This window comes from Echeneis naucrates, chromosome 21 (assembly GCF_900963305.1).
Source record: "Echeneis naucrates chromosome 21, fEcheNa1.1, whole genome shotgun sequence".
In the NCBI taxonomy this organism is placed as follows: Eukaryota; Metazoa; Chordata; class Actinopteri; order Carangiformes; family Echeneidae; genus Echeneis; species Echeneis naucrates.
The window spans coordinates 19,817,521-19,834,913 of record NC_042531.1 but is presented as its reverse complement, the minus strand read 5'-3'; the positions used below and the strand labels follow the sequence as shown (position 1 = coordinate 19,834,913).

At 41.3% G+C, this 17,393-nt stretch overlaps 3 protein-coding genes across 3 annotated transcripts in view; 2 read left to right on the top strand and 1 right to left on the bottom strand.

The window, feature by feature from the left end:
- lrrfip1a (leucine rich repeat (in FLII) interacting protein 1a) overlaps positions 1 to 8,611 on the top strand; it is a 37,113-nt gene extending 28,502 nt beyond the window's left edge. Inside the window, exons 21-29 of the mRNA XM_029530865.1 lie at positions 148 to 240; positions 402 to 531; positions 1,878 to 4,653; positions 5,395 to 5,567; positions 5,700 to 5,749; positions 6,310 to 6,430; positions 6,510 to 6,589; positions 6,672 to 6,776; positions 6,856 to 8,611. Of these exons, the coding sequence (XP_029386725.1) occupies positions 148 to 240; positions 402 to 531; positions 1,878 to 4,653; positions 5,395 to 5,567; positions 5,700 to 5,749; positions 6,310 to 6,430; positions 6,510 to 6,589; positions 6,672 to 6,776; positions 6,856 to 6,963 (3,636 nt within the window). The 3' untranslated portion in view covers positions 6,964 to 8,611. The remainder of the gene's footprint in view (positions 1 to 147; positions 241 to 401; positions 532 to 1,877; positions 4,654 to 5,394; positions 5,568 to 5,699; positions 5,750 to 6,309; positions 6,431 to 6,509; positions 6,590 to 6,671; positions 6,777 to 6,855) is intronic.
- Positions 8,612 to 8,660: 49 nt separating this feature from the next.
- Positions 8,661 to 11,392, bottom strand: tyw5 (tRNA-yW synthesizing protein 5). Its single transcript, XM_029530486.1, has 8 exons — positions 11,071 to 11,392; positions 10,406 to 10,560; positions 10,265 to 10,334; positions 10,142 to 10,186; positions 9,872 to 10,009; positions 9,707 to 9,794; positions 9,435 to 9,551; positions 8,661 to 9,164 (listed from the first exon to the last, which is right to left on the bottom strand). The coding sequence occupies exons 1-8, from the start codon at positions 11,149 to 11,151 to the stop codon at positions 8,839 to 8,841; spliced, it is 1,020 nt and encodes a 339-aa protein (XP_029386346.1). The 5' UTR covers positions 11,152 to 11,392; the 3' UTR covers positions 8,661 to 8,838.
- On the top strand, positions 11,332 to 16,454 carry maip1 (matrix AAA peptidase interacting protein 1). Its single transcript, XM_029530487.1, has 5 exons — positions 11,332 to 11,745; positions 11,848 to 11,919; positions 14,451 to 14,577; positions 14,683 to 14,833; positions 15,608 to 16,454. The coding sequence occupies exons 1-5, from the start codon at positions 11,389 to 11,391 to the stop codon at positions 15,684 to 15,686; spliced, it is 786 nt and encodes a 261-aa protein (XP_029386347.1). The 5' UTR covers positions 11,332 to 11,388; the 3' UTR covers positions 15,687 to 16,454.
- Positions 16,455 to 17,393: the final 939 nt, after the last annotated feature.

Genomic DNA, 17,393 nt, shown 5'->3' with positions numbered 1-17,393 from the left:
ACGGCCAGTGAGCCTTTGTCCTGCAGTTTTTTGTTTTTTTAAATTCAGTGGTGTCTTTGCATGGCTCTCAACACCTGCTTTCACTTTCACTTCTTTCCACACATTCCCTCCTGCTTTGTGATCTGTGCCTCTTGGGGCATCATTCAGGCCTTAGAGCGACAGAAAGAATACACAGATGCAATTCGAACTGAGCGAGATGAACTCAGAGAAGAGGTTGTGAAGCTGAAGGACATTCTGAAGGTGAAACCTTTATTTTTAATTGAGATCTGGTTTGATATTCCAGGTGTACTGAAAATGGGATTTAGTTTTAATCAAATCATTAGATATACAGAATTTGTATAAATTTATTTCAGATGTATTTGATCTGCGAGACTAAAGTGTGACTGTTAACTGTCTTTAAGAAACATGGAATAGTTTTGGGACCTGATCTAAACATCAATGGAGACAGCGGAGAAGCAGAAGTCGATGGCTCCCCTAGCCAACAAGCCCAGGATTCACAGATGCCCCCGACAGAGGGGAACAACGTGCTCGGTAAAATACTTCGTAGAATAAAAACTTTGTTCACTTCAATTGCTTGGCTTCATCTAACTCTGGAGACCTTCACTCCAAAACAAAACAGGAAGTTAATCCTATATAATATAAAATTGTTAAGATGACGCACTCCTTTCAGTGCATTTTTATCTTCATATATCTTTTTTTGTGTCTTCAATTTAAAAGAGTATCTCATTTTGGAGTGAAATCCTCAGTTCCCATTGCTGCTGCACTTTGACTTAGATTTGCACATACTACATTGGAATCAGTCTGGTGATGCTAATACGCTCAGTATAAACCTGGAAACACAGGACGACAGATAATCTTACCTCTGGCCCCATTCAGTAGCTGTTCTAGAACTTAAGAGGTCAGCATGGTGTTGATTTGTTTACGTATACGCTGTATGCAGTAATAGTTCAGAGCTGAGGAAGATGTGCTAAGATCACACCATCATCTCCAACAAGAAAAATGTTTAAGACAGCTTGGGCCTTGGGATGAGGTTGTTTTGTCAACTACTATTTTATTTTCAACAAATCCAGTGAAAAGACCAACAAAAATGTATCAATAGGCATATTGATTTACTAATCATGTATATTCCTTCATCCCCATGATCCCCAAAAACATGTTTCAGTTTTTATTTTTTTTTTTAAATGTATTATTTTGATTGCTTAAAAAAATGCACATCCTCAGTACATATCAGACAGCCACAGTCATAGACCGTAACAAGAGATACTAATGGCTGGTCGGTTCACTTTATTTGTTGACAAATAGGAAAAATGCTGTAAATAAGAGCTGTGATTTTTTTTTTTTCTCTGCACAAACTAAATTTCCACTTGAAGGCCCCCTTTGTCTTAACTAATGTGTCGCCTTTGTTAACATTTCTCCTGCACTTTTTTTCCATCATTCGACCAAATGCATATTACTTCTGCATGACATCTAACTTAGAAAATGCTGGTAAATGTTTACTGGCCTCTAGCAGCACACTGACAGAGAGCAGGATTAAACTTTCCAGAGCTCTTCGAGAGCTATATATAGAGAAAATGTATCTGACTTTTGCAATAGATGTAGTACTGTAATATAACTTTAAGCTGTCAGCTTCCTTTACACTGATGTTCTGGGATCAAGGATGTCTTTTCAGTGTTGCTCTTCTTTCCCTTCTTCTTCTTCTCTTGAATCCTCTTGCCTCTGTGCTGCTCTTTCTGGCCACTGAACCAATCAGGTGTTCTTTCTTCCCTTGACTTCTGCTGATGCACTTCCTGGTGAAGATTACACTACATGAAAATAATTTTTTAAGTCACCATCTTTTTTGGGCAATTTATCACCGTTTGCTCTCCATGATCTCTCAGGCAACACAGAGGAGGCTCAGTTAAGAAGTAGTGGAGAGGAAGAGGTGGATCCTGAGCAGCAGCAAGAAATGCTGAAAGAGGAGGCCAAAGAGAATAAATTGAGCTCTGATACAATCTTTAATGTTGCTGATGTGTCCACGCTAGAAACATCTCATGAAGAACAGCAGCAGACACACTCACCCACAGAGGAATGCAGCATTAGAGAGAGGGATTTCAGCAAAGTTGATAGTAATGGCCATCCAATCCCAGAAGCCAAAGATATCATTGTTTGCTGCCCTGAGGCTCAAAAGGTTGAAACAAGTGCTGAGTTTCAAGAAACGGGAAATCCTGAAGGTGGAGATTCAGGAGAGACCAGAAACCCAGAGGATACAGAAACCAAAGGCAATGTTGACTTCACCGAGACATGCAACAACATTTGTGAAAAACAGGAACAGGAAAGAAAAGTGAGCAATACAGAATCATATCCTCAGCAAGATGTCATTGAGGATAATTTACCTCATGAGACAACCCCAGTTTCAAATACTGACCTTCAACATGAACCAGAGAATGCTGAGGAGGCAGGGAACGTTGAGGAAGAGGAGCTATCCAGTAAATCTCAGAGCAGTACTGCCTCAGGGAAAAAGAAGAAAAAGAAGAAGAGAGGCAAAAAGAAAGGAGGGAACCAACTAAAGGCTGACACAGAAAAAGAAAATAGCAAAATAGAAGAGGAACTCGAATTAGCTACAAATAATAATGCGCAAACAAAAGAACCAGAAACCCTCAATGAATCAAAAATCAAAAAAGAGCAAGAAAGACAAAAAATGGTAGTTACAGCATCAGAGCCCACTGAAACTGCCCTTCATAAAGACAATTTCGAAGATCTGAGAATGGATCATGTTACAAATGAGCAAAGAGTGGAAACTGAGACAGAGGGGAAAACAGAAACGGTGACACCCACTGACACCATTTGTCACACTGAAACTGCTGAGGAAATCAGAGTTGTTCACATTACAAATGAACAGAACGAGCAAGAAAGTTTGGAAAGTGAAATAGAGACAGGAGAGGCAGTGGCAAGTATTGAAACCCTGAAGGACTTAAGGACACAGTCCACAAAGGATGAGCAGAAACAAGGACAAACCTCAGAAACCGAGAACGTGGACAGTGCTGAATTTACAACATGTTCTCCAGAGGCTGCCTTCAGTACCCATGGTCCTATGGACACCTGCAGCAGTATGGAGAGTTCTGATGGCCTTGGCAAAGAGTGTCCTCACACAGTTGAGATGTGTCCACTGACTGCTTTACCTACTAATGGTGAAGGGGGCTTTAGAGAGTCAGAAGTAGCTGATGAGGTAGAGGATGAAGTTGGGTCTGTTGTTGAGATGGAACCTGAATGCCTAACTTATACTGGAACAAACAGTAAGGAAATCCCTGAAACTGAATCTCATGGTCCACACAATGGGGGCAGTGCTGCAGATGAATCTGAATCCACAAACAGCTCTGAGAGAGAAGACTTGATATCAATGTTGCCACCTTGTACTGGAGACTTGATTAGCAACTGGTCTGACTCAAAGCTGCTGTCAGAACTGCCTGTAGCCAGGACATCGCTCAGTGATGAAGCTTCTGATAAAGGTCCCGAAAAGGACATTGAGACGGTTAAATATGATGAGGAATCAAAAATAGAAACTGAAGAAGACTGTGTTATTCCATTCGTTGTTTCTCCTGATGAGCAAGGTGGGGATTCAGAGCTAAAACAAGATGCACCATATAAGGAGGAACTGAATGAACACTTGGAGAAATCAGTTGAGCCAGACAAGTCCTCACATGAAGAAAAAAGTGAAATTGGTGACATTGCAGTGTCTGAAGAAAGTCTGTTGGAGACTGAACACCAGGTTGAACCTTTAGAGGATGTAGAAAGCCAAAAATGCAAGTGTGTGGAAACGATAGATGATTCAAATACTAAATTGTATTTGGGAAGCGATGAAATTGATACCACTGATGTGTTTGATACACCAGAGTCTCTCTGTGAAGCTACAGAGGCAGGATCCTCTGTTGAGCAGGACCACAAACCTAATACAGATGGAGCTGTTGAAGGTCCTCAACAGCAACTCAGTCAAAGCTATCAGGAAAGTGAGACACCTCTCTCTTTTTTAAATGAAGCTGAGGTAATTCAAGAGAAACTGCTTAATGCCAGTAATGACAAATCACAATCTCAACAGCAGGGCAGTGACGAGGAGGATGGTGAAGATGAAGAAGGGCTGTCTTTTGATTTTGATGACATGGATATCGAGGCAGTTGTGGAAGCAAATGTCCTGAAAGATGAAGAAGAGGAAATACTTGTACATGGAGTGGACGCCACTGGTGATGCAAGTAATGTTAGTGCAGAGCTATACCTGACTGATACTGAGACGGATGAAAACACACAGAACAAGACAGACGGAAGTAATGACGATGGCAGTAACCACATTTATACACTCGAACAGTTGGATGCTGGTTCTCAAGGCAACCAGAACTCTCTGCCTCATGAGGAAGCCACAGAAGAAGGGGCAACACCCATTATTGAGAATGTAGAGCTTGTGAATGTTGGGGAGCTGGGTGTAGCTGCAGAGAACAGTAACCAGGCAATGACATCACCAGTAAAGGAAGGCTTAGACAACATTGACCAGTTGCCGGATAAAAATATGCTTTTACCAGAGAGTGCAGACCATGTGGCCAGCAGCCAAGAGCCACTGCAATCGAGGAAAGACATTAAGAAGAATGGCAAGAAAGGCAAGGGCAAGGGCAAAGAGGACTGTAAGATGTCATAGGTCCTAGGTGGTTTAGATTTGATTTTCCATTTTTGCTTAGCTGCTAATGAAGAAAAACCTTACTGCACTTTGATTGTTTCCCCAGCATGAATATTGGTGTAAATATATTGTATTATGTTTAATGAAACTGAACTGTCCAAAAGCCAATCCATCCAACAGTTTTCATTGGTGTCATGGGTGCCAAAAAATAATTCGAGATAGATTTCCTACTGCACCAGATCTACAGCATCAGGCAGCCTTTATTTACTTTTTAAAGCGCCTTTTTTTTTTTTTGCTACACGCAATATTTTGTGGATAACCCAATGCAACCCAATGAGGCTTAACAGTGGGGCCATGGGTTCTGCTCAGTGCAACTTCATGTATGTTTTACAGTTGTGAAGTAAACACAAACACACACAGGCTGCTACACTCGCTAACTTGCTAGAGAACTGGCTTAGACATGTTCAAGCCACTCTGCTGAAATTCTGTACATGGGGGTCAATTGTTGGCAAATGCATGATTAAAATAACCATCTACAAGGACTCTGGAAAATAAGTATATGATAAATACATGTTGTTGCACTGTTGGGAACAGTGAATGTGATACGAATAAGGAACTGCCAATAAACACCACCCTGTTGTTACCAATTTGATATCCTCATGTTTCAATCAGATTCACTTCAAATAATGAAATAATGAAAAACATGTCAGAAATGCTATCACCAACTTTTTTTACTCAGCATAATTACACTGAAGTGTCCACATGGACAGTGTGGATGCACTTCTGCCAGCTCCACAGTGTGTGCATGCTAACATTCCCCCTCACACTCCATCACTCCCCCGTGGATTCCTGCTCTGTTGCATGCATCAGTCTCCCACCCTGACCCAGCCCCTCCCTCACATCTTCCCCTTGGCTCCTCCCATCTCTGGTATGTTAACTTATTTTTTTCTCTTTGCAGTTGTTAATATTGCTGTTACAGTCCCATGATGCATGACGATTTCAGAAATATGGGGAAAAGCTTTTCTGGGAGATCAATTGAAATGCCTATTTTATCTTATAGAGATCCGTCTAAGGAAACTGGTGGACGAGCGTGAAAAAATGATTGAACAAGTGAGTCAACAATTCATCTGTTAGACAATGCTAATGATAGTGTTTACTGCTAGTCTAACAACAATCTCTAAGTCAGAATGAAATATCAATATTTTATCTGAAACAGTAAATATTGTCACTAATTTATTGGCAGTCAGTCCGACACACTGATGGTTTGAATACTAGGAAGGAACCATGTGTAGTATTGTGCACACTGAAAATATTCTGACAAATATTTTGCAACATGAATCTGTTTAAAGTGAAGACACGCTGATCTATTTTGCACATCAGCAGGCAAAGTTAGCAGGTGTTTTCCTCGGGAGTTGGAAGAGCTAAAAGCAGGGTTAATATGGGGCATCAGGCCCAAATGGAATTAATCAGGTTAATAGGTTCACATGGTATAAAGACTTTGGGTAATATTTCACATCTGCTTCAGAGATTTACTATCAGCAGGAAGCAGGAGTGTTGCAGGCACCAGCTTGTGTCGCAGCAACGATGATGAGGAGGCCAACCCCTTGAGATGCAGACAGTGTAGTTGAATGTATGTACTCATTTCTGATGTGTTGAAACTCCCCCAACAGGTAAAGAAGCTGAAATCCCAGCTGGAGCAGAAGTCACAGAAGAATGGCACAGACAGCAGCTCAAGCCAAGATGGTGAAATCATTCAAAATGGTAATGACCCCAACATCCTCGAACTACAGAGTGAGTGCACAGTCACCACACATTACATGCCTGTCACTGCGTTGCCAACAATTTAACAATGTTTGCAAAATCTTTCTAGGAGATTCCAATAGGCAGATAAGTGATTTGAAGTTCAAACTTGTGAAGGCTGAACAAGAGGTCACTGCTTTGGAACAAAACGTAAGCTGAACGGAAACATGAATTCGTAGTGTGCTTGAAAACAAGACGTTATTCTCAGTCTTTTTTTTAATTTGGCCTTCAGGTGACCAGACTGGAGGGTCAGGTTACACGCTACAAGTCTGCAGCAGAAAATGCAGAGAATGTGGAGGATGAGCTGAAGGCAGAGAAACGGAAACTGCAGAGAGAGGTGGAGCATCATTATCTCAGTTTTATTTAACATTTTCAATTACCTAAAATGATTCCAATTTCTATGTTTCACCCCACAGCTGAGGTCAGCGCTGGACAAGGTTGATGAACTTGAGTCAAACAACAGCCACCTCTCTAAGAGACTGGAGAAGATGAAGTCTAGTCGTGGAATGGCACAGACTCCGTAGCCCCCCGCATCTGACCTTCTCTTTATCCAATATGGCTGATCTTTTGGAGATCGAGACATCCTGCACTCTGGGTTTCTCTTTCATCTCAAGAGATGTAAAGACAAAGAACCAAACACAGAAAGTTAGTTATTATATCCACAGGATAGGGAACTCTACCAAGCATCGTGCCATTTCTCATGTTTTTTTTTTTTTTTTTTTTTCTGTCTGATCAGAAGTCTTCATAGCATTGTGCACACACCCAGGAATGGGATTTTTGTGTGCCTCATGACTTTGATTGAACCTCTGCACTGTGCTTCCTGGGTGAAGTGGGGGGGATGGCTGACCAACTGACCGAAGTTCTCAGTTGTCTGATGTAGTGAGATAAAATGTTATGCTGCGCTCTTCCTGCTTCCTCTTGAGATTCAACTTATGTACCTGCCTTGCTCACTCAGAGGACAGAGATGCTCAGCAAACAGTACCAGGGTCCATGGCCCAGGACTTTTACCTTTAGACGGCACGAGTGCTCTGTGTGTTTTTTGTGATCGAAAGAACATAAAAACAAAGTGTATTTTCCTTTTCTGACCTTTGCCTCCACAGCCAAACAATTTTTGAAAATGTGTTAGCCTGTAAGTACAGTTTGTTTGTGGAGAAAATGAACAAGACGGAGGACTCCCGCAGTTTTTTAACACAATAGCATCATAAAAGTCAAAACACTTGCAGCAGTTGCTGTACAGTGTGTGAGAGACTGCAGCTGTGTTGAATGTTTGACCCACAGTGTGCAGCTGCCCCTCTCATTTCTAGCAATATCTCTGTGCTTATTCCTGGTTTATTTAGTCAGTCACTGGTCGGCTTGCACACACACTTCACTGCTCAGTTTGAAGAGACAACAGGGACAGAAAGCAGCAGGTTACTGGGGAGACGCTGCTTCACTGTTTACAAAGCTTTAACATGTTTGTAAGGAGCTGTAATCTTTGTGCAATAAAATGTTTAAACACATGGTGTCTGCACACAGGCAGCTCAAGCCTGGACTCAGATCTGTGGATTTATAGTACTGCACTTTGTACTCCAGATGTTCTCACGTGTGTTACATCAGGGCTATATGTAGGCAGCCATTGACAAATCCAAGTCCACTTCCTTGATTCTTCCAAGGATATTTACCATATGACGGTCTTCATCTGTGGTTTTTATTCCAAAACATGTTGATTGTTATATTTGGCTGAAATACAAATTTAAAATTGCAAAGTGATCGTCTAATCAGGGTGCAGCAAGCTCATTATCGTCCATCATCCATCCTGTTCATCGTTACAGGGTCAAGCGGCAGCTAATCCCAGTAGTGATGACAGGCCATCAATCTGTGGGAGGAAGCCCATGCAGACACCCGGATAACAAACCGCTCATAGCAAGACCCCAATGGCAAAGTTGACTTGGGAAAGAAACTGAAGTAAATGTTGAAACAGGGAGACAGTGTTTTACCCAAAATTCATCATGACGTCAAAGTGTATTTAGCCATGTGACTGCTGACAAAAGAGAGAAAGGCGTTGAAAGAAAAACAGGCAAAAACATCTGGTGAGTAAAGTTCAGTATTTAGAAGAGACGTGTAGCATTTTGAAGTTTGATGAGCCTATAGTGAAACTGGTTTGCACTTCACTGTGTGTAATGGAATAAATAAATCAATTAATAAAAGCGAACAATCAGACAATTGTCATTAGGTGCAGAGATGTCTTTACAGATGCTTTAATCCTTTTCAATATCAACAAGCATCGATAATTTTTCCAGTGAACATACTGAAATAAAATTATAGAAAGTCTCTCAGCAGGAAAGTTTCCTCAACAAGTGTTAACATGATGCACACCTCAGATTTTTTTAAAACCCATTTCACAGCATTTCTCTCCAGGCTCATCCAGGATTGGTGAATTGCCTGCTGGGTAAAGAAGTGCCAGCGTCCTCTTGTGTATTTGATTGTCTTGTGAACTGATTGTCACAATACGTCCGCTTCTGGATTCTCTGAACCATGCGACGTCCGTAAAAGTCCCGATAATCAGCAGGAAGTTCATCTAGAGTGTGCAGAGCCCTCTCCAACGCCTGAAGGGCTCGAGTCGCAGCCAATGGGTCTTTGTTACCATAGGGGTCTTTTTTGTCATAGCTGTCAGCTGGTAGGTGGCGCCAGAATACATTGACACCCACGCCGAACTGTAGCGCAGTGGTGTTATGGAACCACAGGGCTGAAGAAAACAGGGACACCAGGTTATGGAAAGTGTTTCATACACTAGGATGACTAATACACTGTAGTTTATTACTGTTCAACTGATTTGTGCTTTGCTTTGTCACTTTTACTGTATTAATGTAGAACCTACACCTCGGCCTAGATTCATGATCAATTTGTGACATGGAGGTCTAGTTTTAGACCTTTAACAAAGCCCAGTGAACAACAGCATTGAGCTGTGTTTCTTTAGTTGAGTAAGGTGAATTGATTAACTTGAACATCACGTTACCAGGTATAAACAGCAGATCTCCAGGCTCCAGCACACACTCGTACCGCTTTGCCTTCACAAAGTCAGGAAACTGTTTCAGATCCGGAGCATCAATGTCCAGAACCTGAGATTTATCACCTAATGTGTCACATGAAAATGGAAAAAAAAAAAAAGGCACAGTAACATTTCACCAACATATTAAACACAACTGCCTACAATCACATCTTTATCTGAGGATAGAGCCTCAGTGAATTCATCCAGGCAGGCAGTGGCATCTCTTTGTAGCTACTTACCTGACAGGTATAGGTGCAATGCATCCTGAGGGCTGTAGAGGACCACTCTCTTCATCCCTGTCACCTGGCCGAGCAGGTTATCCATCACCTGAAGGAAAGCCAGAGGAAGGCCAGCTCAATGAGGAGCTGCAGACCTTTCACTCTTCTAGAAAGAGAAAAACTCACATCGTAGTGCGTCCACAGCTGCAGACCACACGAGCTGATGCGGAAAACACTCGAGAAAAACTGATCAGGTTCAAAGAACTGTGGCACATGAAAGTCCTCCGCCAAGCCTGGAAACTGTTTGCTCAGATCGGCAGGTTCCTGAGAGAGACAGAGAGAGAGTGACAGCCTGTATAGTTCATTCTGCCAAGTCAGACCACATTCATTTAGAAATCCTCAAAAACTCTTCATTTTTGTTGTAGTAGAACAAATCACAGATTCAAGTCTGGATACCTTTCGGACGTCCTCCCCCAGTGATCTTAGATAATAGCTCTCATCCTAAAATCACAACAGTTTGTCATTCAAAGAACATAATATGCTTTAAAAAACATTATATATTCTTTTTAGGATTCTTACCTCACATAGGAAGAAGTCAGAGTGCTTCCTCTCAGATACCCTCTTGACAAATTCATTGAAAGGCAATGTCCTGTGAAAAATTCTGATCTGAGGAATCTGCAGTGAAAGCGGTTTGATCTTTGTGTTCGACTGGAAACTCACTTGTACGCAAAGTTTTTACGAAGAAAATCCATCTGTGGAACTGGGGATACATGGATCTTCACCTCCTTGTCTCCTCCTCTCTGTGCAAGATACTGAACTGTCCACTTCTCCAAGCACGGTCCCATACTCACCCCTCTGAGGACGGCTGGCCTGCGCTGCAAAACCACATTCACTGATCAGCTGTAGCTGCGGGAATCGCCCAGGAAAGAGTCTACCAAAAGCAAGTAACTGCACCCGTGATCCCTACATTCAAACTTTAAGGTGCATCCCACAACCTTTGTTCATATCGTCTGTATTAAGATTTAAAGTTATTTCAGTGTGTGCAGCGACCCTGATGGTGGACTCAGGCGCTGGCAATGTGCCGATGAGGAACAGCTCACCCTGCGCACTTCAGAAAACTGCGAGCGATGCCACAGATGCTCCGTCCATTTTTTATTTCCAGTCAATAGAACCTTAATCTATGTAAAACATGATCGCAACATGTCAAATGGACGATATGTTGAAAGTGTGGGAAATTAGCTGCAAGCGAGGAAGGAACCAGTTGACACTGTGAAAATAATAACAACACTCGAACATCGAGTGTTATGGGAGCTCACTTCAGACTGTCATGGCACGTGCACGAAGCCAGCAAGAAGAAGAAGAAGAAGGAGGAGAACGACTTTTACCTGAGGGCAAATCTGTTGCACAAACATGTCCCTGTCCACAGCCGTGTACAAGGACACTGGGATCCTCTCCTGGAGCTCCATTCAGCCTTGTTTGTCCAGCAGGTACCCAGTCCACAGCTGGTTGTTACAGTCTTAGAGTTCCGGCTAGAAACAACACGATAACAGGTGACATCCTAGCTAAATAAGAGGGGTTCCGAAACAGAAATTGGGTGCTTGTTTATTGAAGAATGAAATTACGCCGTGGTCTCGGCATGGCGTTGCCTTGCTGTTTATGTTTTTAAACGACACTGTTTGTTCCTCTCCGGAAGGTTTATGTAGATGGATGAGAAGACTTCCGGTGGGGCTGAAAAGATGGCGCTGCCCATGTTAAGAGGTTGTTCCAGGTTTCCCTCAGCTTTCAGCCATAGCCGTCTGCTTCTAAAAGAGCGTGTTATTCTGAACCACCCGGGCCGCTCAACGCGGCTCCCTCCCTCCTCCCTAGCCGCTGTCGGAGCTGGGCCGGCGGCCCGAGCTTACAGCTCGGAGCGGGGAAAAGAGAAACAGAACCTAAAGGTGGTGATGGTCGATATCCCAAACCCCTTTCTCTGGTTCCGCTCCAAGATCTACTACTTTCTGATTCGAGCTTACTTCGACAAAGATTTCAATATTCAGGATTTCACGGAGGGCGCAAAGCAGGTGAGGCAAAGCTCAGAGGAATCGAGCAGGAGGTTGTTGTTGTTGTGGCACCTCATGTCAGATCACCTGATTCTGTTGACCAAAGTTGTGTCCTCGTTGCAGGCCTTCACTCATGTCTCCAGTCTCCTGTCTCAGTGTCAGTTTGAGGCTCTGGAAGGGCTCGTAGCCAAAGACGTGAGTACGGAAACCGAGCCTTTTCAAACATTCTCCTTATTGGAGCGCATGTAAGTCCTGGATTCTATTCCAGCGAGCATCTTCAATAAACTGACTCAAATTCTGAACTCTGAGCTGAAGAGAAAAAGTCAACAAGTTCTGTCTATCACTTTTTATTCATAGTTGTCCAATAGACCACACTATTTATTATACTTAAATATCTGAAATGGAACAGACTGTTTCTTAGGTGATGTGTTAGAATATTTTTGAAGGAGTATAATCTTCTTCAACAACATCAATGACCATTTAATTATGGAGGAAATTTATATACATTAATCAGCAGTAATATTGTGAAGTGTACAACTGATAATCTGGTTACCATGGCACCTGTCAGCAGGTGAACGTTTAGTCTGGCCCACACACACGGTGTAGGGGGTCAAGGTTCATTGATGGTTGTGGGGCGTGAAGGCTGGACCATATGGTTTGCTGGTTCTGATAAAAAGGAGTCTGAACACACAGAGCATTGCAATTTGCTGTGTTGTGTGGCTCCAGACCAGTCAGTCAGGATGTCCATGTTGACTCCATCACACCACCAAAAGATCCCACAATGGACACATGTGCATCAGATCTGGGCTACAGAGCAGTCAAGGGAGGGTCAGGATTGTTTTGGAGTCAAAAGAAGGACCTTCACAATATTAGGAAAAGGATCATAATCTTTTCTGATCAGTGTATATTTTAAAACATTTCAGACACTCATGCAAAAGTATCCCATGAATCCAATCAAAACATAAGAAAATATTTTTCCCTGATCAGAGACTAGCTTTTCATTTCTAATGATGGATGTCTAGTCAATGTTTCAGTGCAGAGGAAATGATTGTAAGACGGGCTCTTTGAACAGTAATACACCTGAGGGGTATTCCAGAAAGTGGGTCATGTGAAAACTCTGTGTATGTTAACCCTGAGATGAGGGAAACTCTGAGTTATTGGTTCCAGAAAGAGGGATATCTAAAACTCTGAGTCAATCACCATGGTAACAGAATCTGTGAACATAACCTGCTCGCTGGCAGGTTTTCTTTAAGAAACCCTGAGTTTCTACCTTTCTCCTCCCACACAAAGACAGCTGTTGGACATGGATTGCCCATTCATTCCCAATCCGATTGATATAGAAGGCCAAGCAATTCGAAATGCTTTAAGTGGCGAGAGATTAGATGTCCCGGCGTTTCCAGAGGAGTATCATTTATCTCAATAACATTCTCCGGCCATACATCACCAACCTCACACACCGTGAATGTGCGCTCGCATCACAGCAAATTTTATGCATGGCGCTAAGTTTTTTTTTTTTATTTTCTTTCCAACATCAGTGATGCAGAGCATTGAATCTCCTACTTGGAATACCACCCTGGTGTTTTTTCTAAGCTCAATTGCTGGAATAAACCTCAGGTATCTCCATCTCGCTTTATCTCTCATTGTCCAGATTTGATCATCATGCAGTGTTTCACAGAAACTGGTGTCAGTTAAGATGAAAGTAAAAACAAGTTAATTTATACAGTACTTTTCTGGCTTAGAGTATGGAGGACCAAGAGGGACAGAATGAAATATATAAATAAATCTTTAAATCAGTAATTAAATGTGTCATTAATTCCTTAAAATACCAGTTCATTTAATGTAAAAACATAAATAATTATTTTACAGTGTATTTAATTATTTCCTGGTCCTGTTGCATTGCTTTATCAATTAATTTTATCTGTCAAACTCACCCATCAAAGACAGTGGGCGCGGCTAACGCAAATCGAGTCTAATCAATTGCTTTAGATTGAAGCCTGCAAGTCTTTCAAAACATTGTGGCTGAAAGATTTTATTATTTATTTCCCATTTTAATCAATTAATGACACATTTAAGTAATTAAGTAATTAATAAGTAATTTAAGATTTTTTTTTTATATATTTCATTCTGTCCCTTTTGGTCCTCCATATTACAGGCTTACAACATGCCTCTGTTAATAAGTAAAATAAACAAACAAAAAAAGGATAAAGTACTTGAGTGCAAAACAAAAAGAATACAATCAAATGATGTCACCTCAATATTATGCAAAAAGGTCTGGCAGTAAGAGAAAAGCCAATAAAATCTGTCAAAACAATAAGTATGGCTAAAACACTATAAATCATATTACAAAAACAACAAGTTAAAGAATTATAGCCGTTCACTGAGAAAATTAACCAAATTATGCTCGAGATAATTTTTCAATATTAGTGATGAGCTCACTGTAGGTAAATAGTATATTTAATGAGCAAACTAATAATAAAAATTATGCCAACAGATCTGACATATCATAAAGGGTTTCACATCGGGTTTCTAGATTTTTAAAGCTACACATTCTGGATTCAATGTCGCACCTCATCCACAGCTTTACACCTATCACAGATGTATATCTTTCTTTCACAGCCTCACAAACTCTGAATACTGTTGGGGAGTAGATCTTTTTGTGCTTTATACAGATCCCCTAGCTTAACTCTGCTGAGGCTGAGCTGTGTTTGGTTTTCACATCCCTGCAGTTGATCGGGAAGCTGGAGGAAAAGTGCAAAGTGCTGCCACTGAATTACAAAAAAGCCCTCTCGGCAGATCCTGATGAGATTGTCTACACGACCCCTGGAGACGTGGGAATCTACTATGATGATAACGGTCTGCATCAAAGAGTGGTTGCACAAAAAAGAGGAGGAGGTGATTATCTTTGGGTGCGTGTTGTTATTGTTGCAGCATTAATCTCTCTTATTACTGTTTCTCCAGGGAGGAAGTTTGTTAGTATTCTAATGCGTTACTGGTACCTGACAAGTGCTCACCTTCCTGATGACCCCATGGAGGGAACTCACATCTTCCAGATGACCACTGGTGGGGAGGGAGAGGCGGAAACCAAAAGGCTGCTGACTGCAAATTATGAGTGAGTCCCAGAGGAAAATGTTTGGAAATGGCTCCAGTGTTATCGGGTTCTTCTGGACCCTTTTGAGGAGAAATGAAGAGCAAAAGATTCAGATTCAATTTTTATTTATGAAACTTTGTTACTCTGGAAAACTTTCCATGGGAATTTGAGTTAAAATTTAAATTTTGAATTTTAAATTTGCAAATGAACCCCCTACTCCCAGAAGAAAAAGGCTTGTAAGAAACGCCAATGCAAGGCCGGGGGAGATTATATAAATAATTAGCTAAATAATTGGAATAGCCTTTGAAAACAGTCTGGTGGATGAATGAAAAAAATTCTTGTTGATAACAGTCAACTGCTCAGCAGATGGCAGAAGTAACAGCACCACACTTAGGTAATCACTTTTAAATTGTCTATGCAAAGGTAATAGCCAGCTTACATTTAGCATATCTAATTTACCAGCTGATTACTGACTTTGGAGTTAGTATTTGTTAGTTTAACTTTGATAACATTGTATCGAAGAAGACTTGAAACTATAGATTGGGACCATAAATCATTAGGGAAACATTCACTGAGCTCATAAACTACGTTAAAACTAGAGACATTTTTACATAGACTTCCATACAATCTGACTATTTTTTATAACCAGTGAGGTTACCCACTGATGAATCTTTTCAGTCCTGGCTTTACTTCAAAGACACAGAGTCTACACCCATTTGTGAAAACAGTTTGTGGTATAAAATAGTAAATTCTGTATAACTGAGAATATCCTCCTCTGATCATGTTTCCTGACAGATTCCAGCGGGAATTTACTAAAGGAGTGGCGCCAGACTGGACCATCACCAGGATAGAGCACTCCAAACTCTTGGATTAACTGGTTTTGATTTGCTAGTGGAAACTAGTCAAAGACTTCAAATTCTCTTGAGTATTTGGTTTGTATAAACTGAGGACATAAACGATTCCAAAGGGAAAACTGAGCACAGCTCATCAGCAGGAGGTGACAGGAAAGCACCAGGACACACTTGGACTCAACCACCACTGACTAATGATCTCCAGAACAGTAAGTCAGTGTCTCTGAATGTGTTCTTCACCATCTCAAATTTCCCTGAGAGAGACCAGTATACCTTAATTTGAAAGGTTTATAGCATTCCTGAATGAAGGAATCAATTAACACAACAACAACAACAACAACAACAACAAAGCTTTATTTTGACTAATGTAGAATACCAGATGGGTGGGCTCTACTACACGATCTGACTTGGCTCTAACTTTACGGTCTGTAATGAGATGCGGCATACACTTTTATCTTTAAAGGTAAAGCCATTAAAGATATTGTCAAACAAACACATTTCACAGAGACTCACATCTTCTTCATGATCTGTTCCTGAAAGTGATGATGATTCCTGACACTGTATTTCCCAGTAGAGAACTGTTGGTTGATTTTAAAGGTTTATATAAAGGTGTCACAATTCAATGTAGCTGATTTTGTTTCCCCACACAGAACGTTTGACCTTTTGCAGTCATTTGACTGATGTGTATACAGTGTATGTACTGTATTGTTTTGAAATGTTTCAGGCAGCTTCCCGCAGCTGCAGCAGGCCTGTGATTGGTTTATTAAAGATCAGAGAAATGAAGTATGAGCCATAAACCTCCTGTAGTATTTTCTGCATTAGGGAAATAATATGAACCCTGCAGAATGAGCAGGTTTCTGCTTTCACTGGTCATAATATGGGATTTAAGTCACAAATCTTGACACAAACAGTTCGCTTCAAGTTTGTACCAAATTTCAGACACAACCAGGTGTTATTCCTCCTTATTTCAAGTAATTCAGTAAATCTATACAATAATTGCAATAATGTCAACAGAAATAATGGTCTAACGAATTAAGGGAGGTTGTGCCTAATTGCACCAAATATGGAAAATAGATAGACCAGTCTCGGAATATTATGTATTAAAATATGTAAATGAGTGTGTGTTTCATAAGGAGTTCTAGAAGGTTAAGTCACAGTCAGAGCGGGTTCAGACTTGACACACACACTTCGCTTGTTCCCGAGGAGGAGAACAGGATCCCAGCAGAACTGACTGAGGCAGATACGGCAGAGCAGAGCCACTGAGGGCACAGCTGTGGGAGTTTGTCTGGGAGGCAAACCCTAACCCTAACCCACCAACATGAAGATGAGAGATATTGGATTTGAAGCCTCACAGTATTTCAGCAGGCCAGAGGCCATTGCCAGCAGCTTTTTAGCATCCAAAGACTCGGGATTCGGCTCAGGATTATGCCAGGATGCTGGCTGAGAGCAGGTTACTTATTCCATTGGATTTGGTGATCCAGGTGGTCTGCAGAGTCCTGCAGGGCACCTAGTTGCTTATTCCAAGGACCTACTTGAAGGATAAAACAATACAAGGTGGGAAAAAAATATGTTGGTGATGTTGATGAGCTATGTTTTTGAAAAGAAAGAATGCTGACAGAAGAGAAGAATTAGAATAAAAGTCGCCGACTAGTTGGTTCAGGGTATTAAAACCTGATCGGAACAAGCCTGACTGCCAGTTCCATCTTCGTCTTTTCTATGTGTATTGTTAT